This window comes from Sipha flava, unplaced genomic scaffold (assembly GCF_003268045.1).
Source record: "Sipha flava isolate LNK unplaced genomic scaffold, YSA_version1 1_pilon_pilon, whole genome shotgun sequence".
Taxonomy (NCBI): Eukaryota; Metazoa; Arthropoda; class Insecta; order Hemiptera; family Aphididae; genus Sipha; species Sipha flava.
Genome location: NW_020272783.1, coordinates 2,057,161 through 2,080,078, shown reverse-complemented (window position 1 = coordinate 2,080,078; position 22,918 = coordinate 2,057,161). Strand labels below are relative to the sequence as shown.

The 22,918-nt window shown below is 28.4% G+C and overlaps 1 protein-coding gene and 3 non-coding genes across 4 annotated transcripts; 3 read left to right on the top strand and 1 right to left on the bottom strand.

Annotated features, from left to right (window-relative positions):
* The first annotated feature begins 526 nt into the window (after positions 1–526).
* LOC112682050 lies at positions 527–4,782 on the top strand. The gene is made up of 6 exons (XM_025552513.1): positions 527–687; positions 785–874; positions 969–1,116; positions 1,194–1,333; positions 1,969–2,100; positions 3,906–4,782. Exons 1-6 carry the CDS (start codon positions 609–611, stop codon positions 4,055–4,057), a joined length of 741 nt encoding a protein of 246 aa, XP_025408298.1. The 5' UTR covers positions 527–608; the 3' UTR covers positions 4,058–4,782.
* Positions 4,783–14,843: 10,061 nt separating this feature from the next.
* Trnaq-uug lies at positions 14,844–14,915 on the top strand. Its single transcript has one exon. It is a non-coding gene; the product is annotated as a tRNA-Gln (tRNA).
* Positions 14,916–17,564: 2,649 nt separating this feature from the next.
* Positions 17,565–17,636, bottom strand: Trnaq-uug. Its single transcript has one exon. It is a non-coding gene; the product is annotated as a tRNA-Gln (tRNA).
* Positions 17,637–19,422: 1,786 nt separating this feature from the next.
* Positions 19,423–19,494, top strand: Trnaq-uug. Its single transcript has one exon. It is a non-coding gene; the product is annotated as a tRNA-Gln (tRNA).
* Positions 19,495–22,918: the final 3,424 nt, after the last annotated feature.

Sequence of the window (22,918 nt, the reverse complement as noted above, 5' to 3'; positions counted from 1 at the left end):
CATTAGGCGTTTTAACACCTACGAAAACATTAACTTTGTTACGTTTACCTGTAGACAATTATATTGCCGTCGCCGTAATGTGTTGCAACATCACCCGTTTTATACACCGTGTCCTGCTAAAACGTGAACATCGTTGTGCTAGGTCATATTAACAACCATCGTATATGTTCGTAGGACATTCTGCATATAATTAACGTTGAACGGATATTCCGATAGCGATATCGATATGTCAGTTTATGTGTATCGTCAATACCGGGATTCGTTTAAACAGCAATGATTGTTTCTGCTAATACGCGTAATGTCCGTCCAAATTACGAGGAGCAAATATACTGTACGGTGTGTACTACGAAGGCATTTCGAATCACGGTTAAGTGTTTTTAAATGTGCTACGTAGAGAAATCAGAGCGGTCAGACAGGGAACACAAAGAGCTGTTGTGCTTGCGTGTTACGCTCGCAAATTGAAATATAATTGAATTAAAATCTATACTCATTTTCGCACATTTATAATATAATTACACAGACGCGCGCTTATTCGTATATAGAGTCGTGTGTTGTGCCGCAACATATCATTTTCGAAATAATCGACGATCAGAACTACGCGCGGAAAAATGTTCACCAAAAGATTCATCATCGCGTTCGCGCTATACGCTTTGTCTTTGGACAAAACTTCGGCTAAGCCATTTATCGGTAAGTGTTGTGATTATTACTTCCGTTGATATTGTTTCGAAAATAATGTTTCGATTTTTACACAACACATTCATGCTCACGAATGTATTATTTTCAGATGGACTGAAACCGTGCAAGAGAAGTGATCCGAAACTGGAAGAATGTTTGTTGAACATACTCAAACAGGCTAAGCCTCAGCTTATACGTGGTACGTAGCTAATCCAATAGATATTATATGAAAATTGTACAATTAAAACATGACTGAAACTTATGAATTCATACTCTTCTTGTATGCTCTACAGGTAACCCGCAATTCAATTTACCGCCATTAGATCCTGTACATATCCCTAGAATATCAATCGGCAGATCGATGCAAGACATCAACGTGACCGGAGATTTGTTCAACTTGATAGCGAATGGTACGAAATCAGTAACCGCTAAAGCATTTAAGTGAGTTTGAAAAATCAACGGAATCGAGATAATTATTAGTTTATTTTACGACGAAAAATAAAAATTTTTTTTTTCAGAGTTAATTTAATTAAACATACATGGGATATAGAATTAGAAATTCCACTAATCATGTTTATCACTGACTTCGACTTGAACGTCACTTTGAAAGCTCTGCCGAAGCCCATAGTCGACGAAGGACAATGCACTGGAAAAATCAGTAAGTTTACTTTACATTACTTTTTATTTATGCTTCTGAATCGATAATTTACTTTTTAAAATGTACCATGTACCAATAAGAATAAGTAAAGTGTTTACTGTCGTTTTTCCACATTGAGTATAATTATTTTCATATAAATTGTGATGGATGATTAAGCGTTAAATTAATTTTTACCATACAAGCACGTTCATTAATGTATATTTGTACTTATATAGTATTTATTAAAATATAATACTACAACACTATTATACATACCTTAGGTTTGAAAACAAATACGTTTTTTTTATTATTATTTATATATTACAGTTTAAATAACATATAGTATTAAGTTAAAGTTATAGTTTAAGCTAGATTTGGTTTAAACGCCCAGCTTTATGATTTCTTTATGGACTGCAAGTGTTTTAGCTTGAATGTAAGAAAACAGTTTAAATTTTCAATTATCAACAGAATATTTTCAGGTGAATTTATATTTTAACAGTGTATGAATTTAATAGTATACCAGGAATAATAACAGATACATTATATACCATATTAATGTAAATCATTATTTTTGTGCATTATCTATTAAATAGTAACGTATAACAATTACATAAGATTTAATAACAAGATTAGTTATGTAATATTTACATTTACAGGTAACAGTGTTCTTCGTTTACATTCAGACACAGATTCGTCTGACGATAAAATTAAGTTGAAAAGCGTCAAAATTAACTTAAACCTTGGAGATGTAGAAATCAATATCATTAAATCACAAAATCCGGCATTGGGTAAGGTCTTAGTTTTTAATTAAAACGATAAACGTAAAATTAATAATGTAGCAGGTCACTGCTCTAGTCCACGTTGGCTCAACAAAGTTACGTGTATTGTTAAAATAGTTTCCCATCGAAAGTCAATGTACAATGACGGCAGTGTATTCAATATTTCTAGTTACTTTTAATTTTCTCACGCCTCGCCAAAAATTATGTTTGATTCATGAATCGTCGTGTGAAAACGTTGCATTCCAATAAAATCACACACATAAATTAATGCGATTTCTAACAACCTTGAAAATATTTCAACATAATTATTATTAAATTTTAACATGTCTGCATGTATACGCTATATTTATTTAATGTGTATTAAATATTTGCACTAATTTAATCATTTATACATTCTTTGAGTACTGCATATAACTTTGTTTATTGTACTTCGTTTATTATATGTCAATAAAGACTGTAAGTTAAATATGTTATTGAACTTAGGTTAAATGTATTACGATTATTACGTAGGTATCGCAGAACTTCTTATAAAAAAAAAAAACTTACATATAAAAGACAAAACACATTATTTACTAATCCTTTAGCGTTCGTTTAACGCGTAATGTAGTAAATTTGCTTTTAGCGCTGTGCACTATTATGGGTTCAGGGTCAATTTACATTATTATATTATTGAAGTTAATTGACCTATAATCAAGTCGAATGGTGCAAATATTATTAACGAGTATGATAGTATAAGTCGGCATTGTGTTTCTTCTTCACTGGTAGTTTTTATGTGATACAGATATATTTTAAACGGACTTATTACAGATACGTATTATAACACTTTGTGACTTTGCCACATGCATGCGGTAAATGTAATTAATAATAACGTGAGAAAATATCGCATGAATCAAATAGAATATAGATAATTTCTATGAAATCGATTTTAGTTATTTTACATTTTAGTTATTAAACAACGTACAGCATTCCCTATAGTTGTTTGTTTAATGAACACGTCAATAATATATCTGTAAGTAAAAAGTTGAATGATATACTCGTATTATGTTTTTTTAATGAGCTACTAATAAATAGGTAACTAATATTTTAATATATATATATATATATATATATATATATATATATTACAAATAAATAAAAATAATAATAGTTGTTTTGTAACAGCAGAATGTTCAATAAATTAATTTATTTAGGCAATAGCAATAAAAAAAACGATTTGTTGTGAAGCATTAGGATTAAGAGAAAAATAAAATAATAACTAAAGAATTAATATGTTTGAGATAGAATTTTATTAAGATTTATTAACATTTTACTGCCTACCTTTATTTCCACCTCAAGATATTGCATGTTATTTAATTTTCTTCAATTTTTTTTTTCTTTTTTACTGTTACTTAGTTAAAATTTAGTTTATATTTATATCTATTAATTATTTCTTATTCATTTATTGTTATTGAAATTGTAATTTTTATTAACTAATATTTTTCGCCGAAGCCATATGCAATAAAAAAAAAAAAAAATTAAGATTTCGAATTAAATAGTTATTGTAATTTAAAAAATATCATTATATACATTATACAAAACAAACTGCACGGATTTAGAGTTATTTTAATTTCTTGTCTTATAAAACGACTGTCACGGTATTAAATGTATGACCTGAAGTAATTGTATACATTTTGTAATACTGCCGCATTAATTTCGCTTTCAGTACTTGATGACAAAAACACGATTAATACATTATTATAATTTCTTTCAAACAACGTTTAAATTTCTATATTATAATAATAATTAAAACACGCGTCTTTTATTTTTTTTTTCAGCGCAATTCTTGTCGAAAATTCTCAAGAGAAACAAACGTATGGTACTCGACCTGGTGACTCCGATCGTCGAGGATTCCGCAGAAAAACTGTTGCTCCGGCACGGCAACAGCATTCTGTCCACCATGCAAATCACGGACTTGTTGGCTGACTAAAATCAGGCTGATTTGGTCTAAGTTTAAACAACGGACGCAACATAAATACTCTTTCTCTCTCCCCCCCCCCATTTCACATAAGGACGTCATACAAATAAGAAATTATTTCGAATATTCCAAACTATATTATATTTGGAAATAAAAAGCTATATCGTCGAATAATTTATATTTTATTACATTTAAATAGTAAACACTCAGTCGATGTGACTGTATGTAAAACAATATAATATGATAACCGAAGACTACAGCGGTTTTTTTTCGCGTAATAACAGTCGCAATTGATCGCGAATGGTTTGTAATTTAGAATATAGCTTAGTTTTGTACCAAAATAATATTTCAGTCGACCGTTCGGTTATCAAATATATGTACGTCTTAACAGTTAAATACATTTTTATATTATAAATTGTATTTCGAGTATTATATAGTACACACATTATTTTGTATCAACTTTTTTATGATCATTTTTGTTACTTTTGCGTAGTAAATATGTTTACTGTTATACTACGTCTGAGCAGAAGATAGATATGATCAATGTTACTGTTCCAATTTCTAATGTAAAATTGCACTTGTTATAAAAAAATGTCGCACTAGGATAATTTATTTATTTTTATTTTTATTTATAATGAATTGAACATTTATCGTAATATTAATCTGGTATTGTTAAAAATTATTTTATTATTCGAGTGATTCAATTACCATCGAGATCGCGATAATTTTGAAATAATTTTGATGTTATATTATTACATTAGTCAATAATACCATCATAAAATCAATATACATGAACAACATTTGTAGTTAGTTTATAACTATAAAATGTAATAATCATTGATATCAGTTTTATTATCCTTATTCAATTTTGTCAAATAACATGGGGTCTGATTAATTTAGTAGGTAATCAAGGTAATCAATACTGTTAAATTGTATTTTTGGGACAATTTATTAGTAAATTATAAGTTAATTAACACATTTACAGAAAGGTCTTTATGCATACCAAAGAATAAAATGCCGATCACGGTCTATTGGAATTTGGAACAAAATTACTTTTTAATGGTGTACCAATACCATACACTGCCAAACCGTAACTGAATATACGTGTAGATATATTTCAGAACAATAATTGTCACCTGATCACCGGAAATAGAATTTTAGTGATTTCTTGGTCTATGTAATACAAGGTTTTGAAATATGAATATAAACTAAGCTTGTCAAGTATATTATTATTATAATTAATTTACAAAATAAAAAATATATAAATGCATTTTAAATTGCCTATACGCAACGCCGTCTTACGAGGTAGATTTTTGGAAGTAAATTGAGTAAATTCAAAATTATTTTTATTTCGTATTAGTATGTATGAACTAACATTATAAAAAGAAACCATATTATTATAATTAACGTATTTTTATGAAACAATTCTGATGAACGAAATGAGTTTGGCATAAAATTTTTAACAAATTAATATATATATTTCTTAAGTAAAATACAACATTAAATGAACATCATAATAAAATAATAATTATATTTACAAAATAGCTAGAAGTTTTAACAAAACAAAAAAAAAATCAGAATTCAATACTGAAAAAATAGAATAATAGAATTAATTAAAACATAAAATATTTACACTTTAATTTTTATTTAATTTTATTAAGAAAAATTAATTAATTTTTAATTAATAGTTCTATAAAAATGAGAAAACCTCGGTTGTAGAATAAATAGTAATTTATAGTTACAAAAGTTTAAAAAATGGATAAACCGAAAAAAAAAGATAAATCACATAGTATACAAAAATAGCCTTATATGGAGGAAATAAAATTAATCACAATAAAGAATAAAATGGGAAAAACTCTGTGAACAAAAAAAAAAAAAAAATTTAACAAATATATATTATATATTTACACCTATAATACAATACAATAAATAAAAACAAAAATTTTAAAAAAAAAAAAAAAATGGCTTCGCCATCCACGATCGAACAAAACAACGGGATTTAGATTATAAACACATATAATATACGTTCGCGTCGTAGCCAATAGTGATAGGTTCAACATCACCGACAACAAAATAGCCACTCCAAGTGGACCCAAATTCTAGAGATAACTTAACTAGGGAACAATACAGAGTTATAAGACAAATTATATTTTTGAAAGTTTGTGTGTTTCTGTTTCTATTTTTGAAAAATACGTCAGATTCAAAGTGAATACCCAAATCATTAATTACTTCAATCTTAATTAAATTAGTATCATTCAAATAAAGTGGATAGTTTTTTTTGGAAATGAGTATGTCGTCCGCAACAGCGGTGACGGTCGTGCAGAGTTTTTTTTATGCATAACTCGGCGATAAAACATTTCAGCGGAAATGCGTGTTCTGTAACTACCACGCGAAAATTGGCAAGGGCATATTTCGCTAGAGTTAATCGTCCAACGAACGAGTCGAATCGGCGGTCACAGCGGAAGTTGCAATCGCTACGATTCGTAACATAAGAAAAAATCGTTTATCGAGATTGACTCGTCGCCCAGTGCTGGCCGAAAAACGTTCGAAACAAATACGACGCACTGCAACGGGGTACCGTGGATACGGATGTTTCTAGCCGAAACAACATATTCGAATAACGCATTTGTCGACTTGTCAACAAGCTGTGCAGCACGATTCCCGAGAACATCAAATAACAACACGACCGGAAAAGCGCATTCGATTCGAGTCTGTTCAGTTCCGGTGCCCGTTGTTGTTACGAACTTCTCGATAACCGTTGTGGACGCAATTTTGACTTCACGTCGCGTAAGTACAGCTGCGTCGCACGCCAACGCCGTCCCACGACCCGAGGGCGCGGTTAGGCAATCGTTTCTGGACGCCGCGCGAACGACGAAGAAATCGGATTGAGACGCGCGCGCGCGCCGAGGCAGCGGTGCTGTTCCGCCGCAACAATGTCCACGAACCGGGTCCCCGACCGCACCCGATCAAAATATTAATATTTTTTTCAGGCCAACATTTAGCAGCCGATTAGCAACGATTTACAAGAGCATTCTCACAATTCGCAAGCCTTTGGTTAATTAGTTTGTTTGTTAGTTAGCATCGTTTTTCCGTCCGTTTCGGTCCTCGACCAAAACCAAAACATGGCGTAAAAATATCACGGACCCGAAATCGAGCCGCGTTCCTGGTGGTGTTGTTGATTTGTACATGTAACAATGGCAATATTCTTCGTTATTATTTTTTTACGTTTTACGAGAACCAGTCGGGTGTAAACACATCGCAAACACACTGAGCTAACTACGTACAGATTTGTAAAAATTATCGCGTTCAACTGAACAACACGTACTGTTCATTCTGTAGGAATGGCAAACAATATTTCTAACATGTCGAAAGATCAACAGACAGATCATGATCGCAGGAAAGTTGACAGTTTTGAACATAAACCTAAATATCTAGTCGGTACACTCCAAGGGGGCGAGTTGATTCGGCACGTCAGGAATGGCAGTGTACGTGCACAAAAAGTTTTGTACCAGGACAGTAAAAATCTGCCAACCATATCGGCGGAATAGGAATGTCGATTCGAATTTGACAGTTAAACTCTTCGTGTACGGCCGGTTTTTGGGTTTGAACGGTCGTTAACGTACGATGTCCGATGCGCGACCGGTCGCCGTCCAACTCTCTATCATACTGTCATACGGTGTCCTACGCGTGATAGCTGATTTTTTCGCCGCGACCGTAGCCCACGTTGAAATGTCGGCGATTGCATTTTCATCGCAAGAATAATATGAACTTTTCATCGAGAATGTGCGGAAATATCATAAATTATCCGATGTATCGCACGTAGAATACAAAAATTATTAAATTTAATATCGTTTTCTAACGGACGTCTGTTTATTAGAACTTCGAAATATCCCCTTCAGCTTCTCGAGGCTTAAAAATAAGGAATCGATCGATTTCTTTTTTTTTTTTTTTTTTGTTTTGGCGTCAAATACGTTAAAAACTAATCGCTTTCTTTCAATTCTTCTCCAAATAAATTAGAAATGAATTTATTAATTTATTATTGTTCGAAACGCACAACAACTCGTGGTCGAACACGGTGTACGTCGCCTTTCAACAGATATCTAACTGCTGAGACTGAGTACTGACTTGATTCACAATAGAGTTTCCGCAATTGGTCGAACATTGGACAACGTACATTTATCCTGCGGACCATACCCGCCTAAGCCTTCCAAAAATCTTAAAGTTCAGGGCTTGAGCTTTGTTTGCTGTTCGTAACACGAGTCGTTCGTTTGGTAGTTCGTAAAACTCAAGCCGGTCCGCGTATTTCCGAACCACAACTGAGCTGGGGCTTTAAATAAATAAGTTAGAGAAAGTAGTGAAGACGCACACTACAGAGTAACTGGATTCAGGCACTAGTGATTCAGCATTAGTTTAGAGCATTTAAGTTAGGGTTCGGAAATACATTATCGACCTAGACCTCCAGGGCCTCCATCCGTTACTGTATGTCGTAGAGATATTTCAAAGCCGGGGGGAGGGCTTAAACGTAAAGGGGCGGGGGCCCTTTACGTCGTGGCAATTGTAAACGACTAAACACACGCACGTGGAGGAGCGATATTGGACACAATCGCTATGCACGATTTCGTCTCACTGCTCCGTCCAGTGCATATATGGTCTAATGATACCGGGTTTCACCACGGATTTATTCGGCTAACGTTTTTTACTAGATACAATATGGACACGGTTATAGTAGAATACATAAACTCTCCCAAAATATTGTAAATCCATCCAGAATAATTTTGGTACATCGTTTTGTACCGGTTTATCGTATTGTAAGACTGATGCGTCAACAATGTTTTTTTTTTGTCATCTAACCACTAATATGCGATACACTTTTACGTTACATCTAGATATATTATTTATTTGCATTATTTTTTTACCGATTTTACAATAAATATGTACACACAGTCACTTGTTGTGTGATCTATATTATATATTATAAATACTGGTATTTAAGTACTTTTTAAACTTATGCCTTGGAGAATAAACCCTCCGGAGACTAATTCGATTTATTACATAGATATGTAATTAAATTAGAGGAGACGAAAAAAATAACAGCGTTACAGCGTAATCATTTTTTTTTAGCTTAAGATAAACCAATTTGTAAATCTTGAAGAATGAATACTTCAATAAACAAAATGAAGAAAGGCAAACAAACAAAAAAGTAAATTATTTTACACATATAATTTTATAGACAAAACGTAAAAAGTTAATGTAAATTTAACGTATTAAAATTCAAAAAATTGACTAATCAATGAATATTATATGATGTTTACATAATCATAATGTATATACTATAATTTTTCAATTTAGAAAAGTTAAACTTCGAAATATTTTCTTTTTTAGGAGTTTGTCTTTAGAAAAGAAGAACGAAACTGAAAAAAAAATGTATAAGTATTAATTAATTTTTACTCTAGAAGTATCCTTAATATTTTTCTTTCAATATAACCTTAAAATACTTAATTTTAAATTAAGTATAATATTCTTAAATACTAGAAATAGTAATAGGTGAAATTTTAGACTTGTACATTTGATTAAAAGAGTAAAAATATTCACTAGATTATTAATTTTAAATATCTTAAAAATTCAAAAAATGTAAATAGGATCAAAGAAATGGCTACAAATTGTGATAGAAATAAGAACAAACCTTTGAAGAATAACTCAACTCAAGAAAAAACTGAAGGCAAAACATTACTTAAAGATGGGTACACACAAATTATAATTTAAACATTAACATATTATATGCAGATATATAAATATCATATAAACATTTATGGTGAATGATAAATTTCATAAAAAATATAATCTAAAATATACATCTGATTCAGTTTTAAAATTTAAAAAAAAATTAAATAATTAATAATTATAAATATATTAGATTTAGTATAAATAAATATAATAAATTCGTTGCTTCTTTCCAGTTAATTCAATTTTGTATGAATAATTTTATACTAAATTAATAATTTCTTTATTATTACTTAGAGCTAAATTTAGTCAAATCAACCAGTTTGAACAAAAAGAAAAAAAGAAGATTAAAAATAATATTTTGTTAAAGAAACAAGATCAATCCACGTTAGGTGGAAAAAAAGAAAAACATGATATACCTAAAGCATCTATAGAGTTAACGCAACTCATTCAGAAGTATGTTAAAATAATTAAATGAATTCATGATGTGTATTATTTTGTTTTAATTTATGAACCAATTATACATTGGGTTTAAACTTTTATCTAATTTTCGTCGAAAATAATTACTAAATAAAATAAAATACACAACTGGAATCAAATAAAATGCATTCAATAATTTTTAAAAATTTAATAACTTTTATGTAATAAACTTTATGTACTATATACTATGTACTATAATACTTTATGTAATAATTATTGTATTGTTTAGAAGTCATATTGGAAGCCAACTTAAAATACCATCGGGAACGATAAAAACTGAAGATGCAGTTAAAAAAACAACAGATGTAAAACAGGAAACTTCCACCAAGACACCTGAAAGTGGGTACGTATTTAGTAATGGTTTTAACATTTTATATTTATATAAACATTATATATAACATTAGTATAATTTAATTACAATGCGATCACGGTAAGTGGAAATTTAATAATAATAATTTATCTTTTGTTATCCGTAAATACTATTTGGTTTTATTATCTCCTAAAATACGTAATTCCTATGGTATATGTATTCATTGTTTATATAATGTTATTTTTATCAATTATGACAATAAATTATAATTTAAATTATTTAGGTATACGAAAAAATAAAATAATTTAATATAGAAATTTAAAATTAATTTTTTCTTTATCCTTTTAAAATAGGTTTAAAATGTCTATTCTTCAGTTTCCATATTTATAAAGTAGTTAGGTTTTTAAAAATCAAATATTATTATTTTGAACCATAGTTAGTTATATTATAAATGTATAAACACTTACGTGTAATTCATACTTGTTGAATAAGAATATTTATGAAATTATAAATAATTCTGTTAATTAAACGTGTAACTAGTCGTAATAAAATTTTGAAATATGATAGTAGGAGCCAATCTCCAAATGAAAATGTATCCGATGAACAGAAGATTGGTGATAGCAATGAAAAACTCTTAAGTTATGCAAGCGCGTGCAAAAAAATTAAATCGAAAGCTGATACAAGCAAAAATGAAGCTACATTAGAAGATAGAATCTGGTATACATTATTATTAGTGTTAATTACTTATTTATAGTTTTATTGTTACAGTAGTTACTTATGTTTTTAGTAAAATAGCAACATTAACAGATTATATTTCAGACTAAGTACATACTATATTTTAATTTAAGAAATATTTTTGATAATTGTACTTATCTGTATACTGTTAGAAATGTAATTCATTTATGCTATAATAATTAAAGTAAATGTGCATAATGTTATTTTTCAAAACGGTTGGTTAGGTTAGGTTAGGTTAACCCATGGGTTCGTTTCTTCATTTTGTTTTATACGTACAATAATGATAATATCACCAATAAAATTATTTCCAATAAATTAAAAACAATTTTTAAATGTTTTCAAGTTACTTGAAAGAAATAGATGAAAATCTTTTCAATCTGCCCAGAGACATCCCTGTTGCTCATTGTATAGCCGAAGACTTGCGGATGGGAGCTGGAATTGCCGTGAAATTCAAGTACAAATATCATGCATATGCTCTTGATCAAATTAATACTGATTTCGATTACTTTTTAGACAATATTTCGGCGGTGTTGGACAGTTATTTGATCAAAATCTTATGTTAGGCGATGTTGGTGTGATTATCAACGACCGTAAGGAGATCGCATTTTACATGATAACGAAGAAATTTAGTGGCGAAAAACCAACTATGCAAACGTTATCAGTAGTCCTAAAATCTTTATTGGTTAAAATGAAAGCGATGAATTTAACCAAATTGGGGATTCCAAAAATCGGGTGTGGGTTGGACGGTCTAGATTGGACGCAAGTTAAACAACTTATTGCAAATATCTTCGCTGGATCCCGGATAAGTATAACCGTTTGCAACCCATCTAAAGTGAGTGTTGGAAATTATCAAATATTTTGAAGCTATTATTTTATCCTTAAACCTTTGTAAGGTATTCAATCACATACCACCGCCACAGATGAAATCGTTTATTACACCGAAAGATTTATTCAAAATAGAAGCGAAAACTGATATATTGCTATTCATTGACTTGGAACAGTCAAAAAATAATAATTGGACAAACGATCTGGTGGATAAAGTGAATGCTCAATGTCCATCGTTCAAAGAGAAGTAATTACATTAAAATTTTACTTGAACTGTTGTACTGAAACGTATGAACACCTATTTTAGTAATAACAGTAATAATACCATTTGTAAAATGTATACTTGAATCGTTTATAGTTTGTTTGATGTATTAATATGTTGCTAAGTGATTCAAAATTATAAAAGCATTTTAAAATTTGGAAGGTTATTTACAGAAATTTGTGTAAAAAATCATAATATTTGTTTTTTCTGTCGATAGATTGTTGAGAGATATCGGATCTAACCTATTGTGTCCCGGAGATGTAACCACGTATTTAATAAAAAAAGAAAGAATTAATTGTCTGTTTACTAGTCAAACGGCATTTTATACTTCACTGGAAAAAGGCTTTATCAACATCAAAAAAAGCATCAGAAGTTATAGGAGTTTTGCATTTCAGAGCGGACCTATAAAACCTGCCGACAACTTTAAATTCATATCACGAATGCTGTCAATATTACGTTCCGTTATTTACAGTTCAGAGTTATGGTTATGCGGTGATACGAATCAAATTAAAGACAAAGAAATATACGAAAATTATTGTAGAAATATATTTAATGAAGCTAGGCTTGCAAATCAATCAACAACGAACAGCAACAGACCAAAAGCTGGTGGTCCGAAAAAGTTTAATGCTTTGTTAAATAATCAAAGGTGGAATAATACTCCAACCAAAAAGAATAAGCATAGAAAATAGGTAATATTTATAAATAAATAATACATAAAATTACACCCACAATCAATTCAACAATAAAAGATATAATATTATTTTATAAGATGTTAAAGCAAAATGTTAATCACAATAAACATCATTTTAACTATCTGAACCATTAGTATACACATAAGTACACATTTTGATAAAATTGATGCGTTTCATATTAAATTATAATGCCTATTTAGAATCCGACAGCAATATCATGATTTATTTACACTGATCTTTTTTCCAATCAATACAAGATTTAATTTTTTTATTTAATTAAATATTTCAACTCTAAATAATGTTATTATCAATTATGAATTCGACAATACTTAAGCACTAATTATTGAATAATAAATTTGATTTTAATAATCATGTATCTATAATAAATATTTATATTATAGGGTACAGTTGGATGTCTGCGTCTAATATGTAGTAATCCAAAATGTATACAAAACAATCGCAACGTAATACCTTCAAAGCTGACTTAAACCAGACGAAAATGTCCTAAACTTCGTTACGCCCAAAGGCCATGTAATAAAATCATAAATAATCTCCATCTCCCATTCATAATAATTAATAATGTATTCAAATAAATCGTAATTATTCATAAATAATAGTAAATGTTATTTAAAATTATTTTAAAACCATTAATTTGCAAGTAAAGTAATATAAATGAGATTTCTTATTAAGTTATTTATTTAATTATTTTATATTGAATGTTAGTATTGAAAAATACGAGGAGTTATTAATTATTAGTTACATACTTTGTGAATTATCCAGTTGGCTATAATTTTTATGTAGATGAAAATTAGATGTCAATTTTATTATTTCTATACAGGAAATTTACAATATAGAAGTATAAATGTTGGAACTCTGAAGTGCAATTACTTTAATTTGAATTTGAACTTTAGTTACCTACCGTTTTTTTAATTGTGAGGGTAGAACATTTTTCATTTAGATGAGTCTCAGCAATGTATTTCATAATAGAAAGTTTAACTATAGATATCTGTCTCTGAAGGTATTAGTAATTGCTTATCACCAAGGCTGTGAATTTAATGCAATAAAAAACTATTAAATATAAATGCATATATAGCATATAGATCTAACAAAATATACTCTAAAAATTATTAAAATATGTTCTAATTTTTCAATAATATGCAAATAAAACAACTAAATTATAACTTTTATTTTTATTTTTTGTCATTATAATTTTTATTAATTATATGTGGTGCATCAGTATGACATTTTTAAACACGATAAGGCGCCTCTTACGAGTTGATATCAGTGAAATAATTCAATCTCTATTTCAAGAGTAGAATAGTCAATATGCGCATTAAATACTCGACTAAAAATAGAATAGTTTCTATGAAACGAGTCAGAGTTTATACAAATACATTAAATGTCAATTTAGAACAGATTGACCAAAAAAATGTAAGTATTACGAAAAAAAGAATTTATACAAAAAATTCATTAAAACATACACTTTATGCCCTAACTTATGAATTATGCAAAAATCTTCAAAATAAGATTTAGTATTTGGACTATAGATAAGTCAAAACAAATTTTGGCCGAATCTATATAATTACCTATACGGTGTAGCCAAAAAAAAAAAAAAACAGGTATTTGCATTAAACGTAGTTAATTAAATAAGCTTTGCTTAATATCATACCTATTACTAAAAAATAGTAAATAACCTGTATAAAAATGATGCAATGAAATTATAATGCCGTCACGTTTGCTTAAATAAACTCGTTTACAATGCTATTACCATCCGGTTCCATGGTGTAATGGTTAGCACTCTGGACTTTGAATCCAGCGATCCGAGTTCAAATCTCGGTGGAACCTGTAAATCTTTTGTTTTTTTTTACTACATTTTTATTACCGTCTAACATTTTTACCGCTATTCTTGATTATTTTCTTGATATATATATATTATACTCAAAGTTTATTGTACTTGCCGTACTCTAATACGTTTAAGTAATTTAATTTATGCTACTACCTGGTCCAATCATTTACAATTTTTTTTTTTTTTACAATCATTTGCGTGTTGATATTGGTTTTTATTTAAAAGTAAATAATTGTAATAGTAAGTTAAAAAAAAATAAAAAAAAATACTATGGATTTTAAACGTTTGTACTCCATGAAATTTTAGATGCTATTGGTATTTTCTAGAAAATATTCAACGAGACCGTTAAAGGTTAAAAAGTAAACACACTGATGTAGATAATTGTCTACATTATAATAACTATTGATTGTGATTTCTAACATTGATACTTCAATCGAATACTAACAAATATTAAGGATTTTTTGGGTACCCGGCAATTACTCGACAGCTATGTACTCGATGTCACCATTAAGACCCGGTTTTTTCGGTACCCGGTGTAACATTGAACTTTTACTCGGCCCTTACTCAGTACTCAGTGTATTATTGAAATTTTTACTCATTCTATACTCGAAATCCGGTTTATAATACATTTTCTACCAGGAACATTTTTAACGATTAACACTAATTATATCGTAATATTGTAAGAAATATAGAACATTTTCCAAATCTTGATTTTTCAAATCAAAAAAATAACGTCACCTATGTTATAATATATTTTGATACATATGCATTAATCAATGACCAGAATATACTCAGTTAATATATGTCCTAAATTATTTGAATTTAAAATAATCGATTAAATTTGGGATAAATCGAAATATGCAAATTCCTATAAACAATACAAATTTTATTCAAATAATTCGATAGTTATTTAATGCCTTTAAAATTCTAATGTAAGTACACATACACTTATCCAGTTGACAGGATTGATATTTCAAGAATAACAACTAAATGTATAATATAATATGCTAATAGGTATTTATCGATAAGTCTTAAGACAGTATAACAATTAAAAATAAAATTTAAAATGTCAACATGGTTTGTAAGAATATATTAATTGCACAATAATAACTATAGCAGGGGCTGAAAACCAGAACTTAGAACAAATTATGGAACCTTGACCTTTAATAAATTATTAATTCAAATTTTAAAGAACACAAACCGGAACTGGAACCTAAATCAAAAAAGATTTTTGACTTTTAGTTTCAAAAAGGTATAAGATCAAATAACATGATGTAGTAATATAAGTTCAAAAAAGTTAGAAGATCATTAAAATGTCAAATATATTTGTAGTAAATAAATGATTCAATCATTTCTTAAATGCCTAGTTCAATAATTTTAATCTAAAAATATAACATTTTATTTTATTTGAAAGGTAAATGTATAAGAATAAAAATTGTTTTATTTTATTTTTTTTTAATCGTTCTCTAAAACTATAATTATATCTGTAACTGTAGCCAAAAGAAATGAGTACACTATTTCATGTATGTAGCGGTCCCATGGTGTAATGGTTAGCACGTTGGACTTTGAATACATTGCATTTTAAAATATTTTTATAACTTTTTTTTATAACATAATGTAAGTATAAAAAAATAGTTTTGTGTTCTAACTGTTCTAAATATATCGATTCCACGGTGTAATTGTGAGTACTCTGGACTTTGAATCTAGCGATTCGAGTTCAAATCTTGGAGTTAAGTAAGTCCAAGGTAGGACCTTGGAATTTTTCATAATATTTAATGCTTTATAAAATTTATTAATTAATTAATTAATTTTTATTTATTTATTTATTTATTTATTTTATTTAATATAATCTAAAGTATTTTAGTATTTTATTCATACTAGTTCATCATAATCTCTGAAATTATAATGATAAAGACTTTTTAGTGCACTACGATTTGAAATCCCAACACAATTGTTTTTGTATTTGACATTTCTTATGTACATATTCATAATATACTAAACCTGTTCTCAATTAAAAATAAATAGATATCTAAAGATGTTAAAATTACCTGTAAAATAATATATGATAATATAAGTATTTATATGCATTATAGATGCAAATATAAGAATAAATATGACTAAATATTTTACAATTTACTTTTAAAAAAAACGTTTTCAATGATAACGCAGAAAATCGGAAAAATAAATAATGAATATAATTAAAACGTACAATGTCTTTTAAATTCAAGAATAAATTATATCCATGTAGACTTTATTTTACTATATTATTATTATTACATGTTTTCTTTAAATCCATAGCAGTTTTTTTTTTAGTATTTAAATTATATTTTATTAATAAAAATGTTTGAACAACACTTTTAAAACTATTTAATTCTTGTTTTTGATTTATATCTAGCGTTGATTATCCTAAAAACATACAAAATCTTAAATCGGGGCATTACAGTAATATAAAAATATAACACATACGTTATATGCAAAAAAGCATTTTTACTCGGAATACATTTATAAACATGTGATATGTTATAACAGTATTAAAAATATTGATGTGGTAATAAATATTTACTAACATTTAATGTTAAAAACAATGATAATTTAACAGTTGAATGTAAAACAAAATTTAGAAAATGTTGTAAAAATCTAGAAAATGTAGGTTCCACCGAGATTTGAACTCGGATCGCTGGATTCAAAGTCCAGAGTGCTAACCATTACACCATGGAACCGATGTGTGAAGGGATTTATTATGTTAGTTATTTACATCAATGTCAGTCTTTGTATACAAATACATTAATATTTATCAAAACAATTATTATATCAATAATTTTAAAATGGCAAATGTGGAAATAGTTCCTGGGTCTATTAAAGTGTACCAATTGTATCCCGAAAAAAATACTTTCCAGTATACAACTGTTCGAATTGGTTCCAGAATAAAAGTACTCATCAGTTTACCAGTATACAACTCATTGTTACAAGATACGTACATATATATTTCAGCCACTTCAAAACTATCAACAATATGTTGCGAATAGTTTCATGGAAAACTGAATTCTAGATTTTCTTCCGCCCACCCAAATATTTTTTTATTATTAAACAATTAAAAGCGATGCAATGCGAAATATATATATATATATAATAAACAAAGAAACTCACTTAAAGTAAAAAAAAATTGCTGAAAAAGTTTATTGATTAAAATATTAAAAAATCGAAAGAGGGCCAAATTTCGAACCTATAGTTTGTTAAAAATGTGTGTTTTAAATTCATAGCACTCTAATATTTTTCTAATATTATTTACCTATTATGACTTATTATTACATAATACATTGAAGAGTTAATTTAACAAGGTAGTATTATCATGAAAGCTTGCGGGAATCAACTCGTATAATGTTACCTATGAACAACTCGGGAATCAATTTAATGTCATTTATGTGGTTATGCTTTAACCTAGGTACGTTTGTTTTTTTCTAAGTTTTTTAAGTTTTCTGTCTTTTAAGTTTTTATGTTTTTCAATAACGATTTAACAATAGCTACATGTGCTGTTATTATTATCGAGAACGAAAAAAAAAATGTCTTTCAATTTCCTCTTTTTCCACTTCAAAAGTAACTGCAATCTCCAATATCGCGTCCAATCTTTTATTTCTATCTTTATAGAACTTAAAACGACAGTCACATAAGACAGGACTATTGCGGTATAAATTATTTAAATTTAAAAAATTTTTCTTTAAATCACTTCATTAAGCAGAGTACGTAAAAAAATAAATAAAAATAATTAACCATGTCAACAGCACTATGGAACTTACGACAGTCAAGTCACAATTAGACTATAGGCGCAACTAGAGTAAAAAATCTGGGGGGGGGGGCTACAGCCCTCCTACCAAAACTTAAAATAACTTGTAAATTACTAAATATTTAATTATTTATATATATATATATATATATATATATATATATATATATATATATTATATTAAAAATTAAAAAAAATATATATATATATATATATATAAATATTAATATTGCTAATAATTAATTTGTAATCGCATAATAATAATAACAATCGACTGCACGACATGCCACGGTACTCACACATACATGATATATAAATAATTTGATGTGAGGAAATTATCAGTCGATGAGAATATCAATTTCTTAGTCCGTGACTGTCACGTCTTGTCAGTTGTCAGTATACTGACATATATTCATTATGCATCTATGCGCTACATTAAGTAATACAAAATACGATTAATACGATCATACGTTTAATTTAGTTATTAATTATTATTTAGTATTTAAACAATAAGTTGATAAAGAACATTTTTTATTGATTTATAAAATTATTTCACAATTAGGTATGATATCAGCCCCGAAATAAGTTTCTAAATACGCCACTGAATAGTATAAAATGTTTTGGATGATTTATAATGGGTTAAAAATTTAAATTTTGTTGTCAAGTTTATAAGTATTTCAGCATTTTACTTATATAACTTTGAATTCAAAAATGTCGACAGCTTCGGTCCCATGGTGTAATGGTTAGCACTCTGGACTTTGAATCCAGCGATCCGAGTTCAAATCTCGGTGGGACCTTGTAATTTTTGAATTTTTTAACCATGATCATATGTGTTTTTTATGTTTGTTCCTAATAATAATTGTTTTTTTTCTATATACTATTTTACATATATCATAAATACCATTTATATAATTTATACTATTAATAAAGTTATAACGTTTTTCAACTTCAAATGTTATTTCGTTTAAAAGTATATATTTTTAATTTAAAAATCCATAAAAATATTAAAATATACCAATAATATTAAAATGTATTTTAGTCATACCATTAAAAGACTCACTAAAAAAAAAATATATATATATTTTTAATCATAACCTCGTAAAAATATTCATTGTTTTGGACAAAAAATAAAACATGGTTTGCCATTCTAAAATCATAAACATTGAAACTAGTCAAATTTTAATACATTTCATTTGCATATTTATAGGTATTCTACCGACATAATAGTATAAATTTAACTTTAATTTTAATTTTTAATTTAATTTAGCAAAAGTATGGACTTTTATTATTTATTTATTTATCAATTCGCATTTTCCGTCAATAAGACAATTGTTGTATATGTTATTATTTATTTTACCCACTAATTTTGTTTTACTTATGTGTTTTAATTTTAAATTACACGCTTCTGTAATAACAACTTTTTCCTCATTTTTATTGTTATTCATATTTTTAATTAAAGAATCATTTATGCATGAAATATTTGATCCGGTGTCTATTATTGCGTATTTTTCAATACCTACATGTTCTATTACTGTTGATAATACTCTTGTACTGTAATTTTTATCTTAATAAGTGCAGATGTGTGTATTAATTTTTTTTTTGGTTCATAAATAATTGTGTTATATAAATAAATATTAATAAATATCTTAAAGTTCATAATTCTTAATGGGTGAACTGTCATTTATAGGATATATATTTTTATTACAGCTATTAAAAAGATAGTAATATTTTTCTTTGGGTAAGGATAGTATTCTAATTTATGTAAAGGTATTTTCCAATAAGGTGTTTCTTTTATTTATCATACAAAATTGTTTTGTACTTCCCAAGGTTTTGAAAATATTATAAAACTTAGGTTTATCATTATAATTGTACTTTGTATTAAGATATAATCATAAGATAATATAAGATATATTTTATTATATATTTTTTATTATAATCCCGTCTTCTGTTTACATTATAATCATAATTATTCCACAATTTTGTATTTTTCCTCTCTCTCTTTTCTTTTCTTGTCTTCGTCTAGCTCTCATTTATTATTTATCAAACACCTAATTTAATATCAAAAACCACCTGATAAACAAAATAGAATTTTACCAAATCTTTATATGGACACCGCATAATACAAAAATTTAAAGAAAAAAGCATCATATTAATATTTACAACAGATTTCAGAAGGCAGTTCTCGTAAAATAATTAATCTCAAAAATTAACAAATTGAAAAGTCAATAAAAAATTTAAATTAAATTTCAACAAACTTAAGAATAAAGAAAGGGCATAAATAACTTAAATAAACACAAAAGACGAATGAAAAAAAGAAGAAAAATACAATTATGGACACAAAATTAGAGAAGGTTTTGAGAAAATTATAAATTTTATCCTATATCAAATTTGAGTTATGAAAAAAAAGTAATAAAAAGAATTACATTTTGAAATATGTCATACATATATTCAACTTAAAAACATATAGGTATTTTGTCACGTGTATATATGTACATATAAGTGGTCAAGACAACAAATGACAAAAACTGTGTATAATTCTTAATTTTCTTAAATTTTGTATTTAATTGTATATATTTCGTTTCAATATTTCATAGTTTTAAACTTAAAACATGGTATATATTAATTTTATTTGAAAAACATACATGAAATTGGCTTTGGCACATTTAAAGTTTCGGAAATATTACTTAGGTTCATCATAACATAAATACATTACTCTTTTAATGGTATATAAATGTAACTTTTATTAAGTATTTATTATTGTTTTAATAGAGTCTACATAAATTAAAATTTATAACCAATACATATATATGTTATTATGTCCAGTTAATACCGGTGTTCTCGGTTTTATTTTAAAGCATAGTCTTATGATGTATCAACAGTGCACGGTTCCACAACGATTATACACTATCATTATTATCTTCGATATATTTCTTAAACCGTTCGACACCGTTTTCTGTCCAACCACACACGTGCGTCGTTGTGCTAGTAGTGTTCGCGAACAAATATTTTAAACCGTTTGCGTTCAATGCACTGCGGCGTTCAGCGTTCGCGTCTGGGGGTGTCAACAGTTGCCACGTGCACCCTTACGCGGAGACGAAACGCGCGACAGAAGTGTGAGCGTCGCCCCTCGTCGTTACGGCTTTTTCCGAGGGTTCCGCCGAGGTCGTGTCCCTCCGGAACGACGACTGAACCAACTGAAAACGCCTCGAACGGCACGGCCGATCCATTGGTGGCGAGAAGAATGGCTGACGTTTTCCAACGCGCGACTTTTGAACAACGGCCATCGCGTGTACAAAACACGAAACCGATGCGCGACCGGGACCAAATGTTTTTCTCTCGTGGCACGTGTCGCGCGATCGGTACTTTCGTTACCGGACGGGGGCAACTCCCGAGCGCGTACCGAAATCGCAGAAGAACAAGAATTATAAATCCGAGTTCTGAGCGATCCGAATGTCTCGCCGTCCGTTATCTCACGTTAGTCGACTAAAGATCGTTTATTTATATTTTTTTTTTAATGCTCTAAGCGCCATCCCAGAAGTCTTCGGAAATCGTGAAAATCTGTAAACAGCCTACACCCTACTGTATCAATAACATGCTTATGGAATTGAAGCAAAGTGGTCTCCGCCGTCGGTAGAAAAATTAACGCTTTTGTTAGTGACATCGAAGAATATTCGACGTCACGGGATTTGGTACTTATTATGATAATATAATATAATATAATACAATATAATAGGGATCAACGGGATATTTCCTTCAAAACATATCGGAAGGAATTCTTCACAAATAATCTAGTGAAACTTGCCGTTATTGTATGTTTTTTTTTCTGCTAATAGTGTTGTAGTAGTGGGCGTAATATCCATTTCGACTTTTTGATGAACATTTAGTTGCCTATCTCTCGATACCACTAGGAAAACAATTCAATGTAATTAAATCCCGTCATTATTAATCGTACTTATTACAATTAATAATCGAATTAGCTTATGAAAAATATAATGTAATACTTATGTACGTATTTAAAGTATTTATATACTCACTGTTTTCGATAAGATATATATAATGCAACTTAAAATTGGTAATTTTAGTTGAATGGTCGTCGATTTACGAGATATTACGTTTCGTTCGTAATGTATATCCAAGTCATCAAATACACTCGCATTCATACATTTTTTTATGATAAAATGCAGATTGTTTTAAAAAAAAATAAAAGAAGTTTATACCCAG

Coding starts and splice junctions, on each gene's coding strand:
- LOC112682050 (XM_025552513.1), top strand. CDS start 609: ATGTTCACCAAAAGATTCATCATCGCGTTCGCGCTATACGCTTTGTCT. Junction 875..968: donor TAAGCCTCAGCTTATACGTG/GTACGTAGCTAA, acceptor TATGCTCTACAG/GTAACCCGCAATTCAATTTA. Junction 2,101..3,905: donor ATCACAAAATCCGGCATTGG/GTAAGGTCTTAG, acceptor TTTTTTTTTCAG/CGCAATTCTTGTCGAAAATT.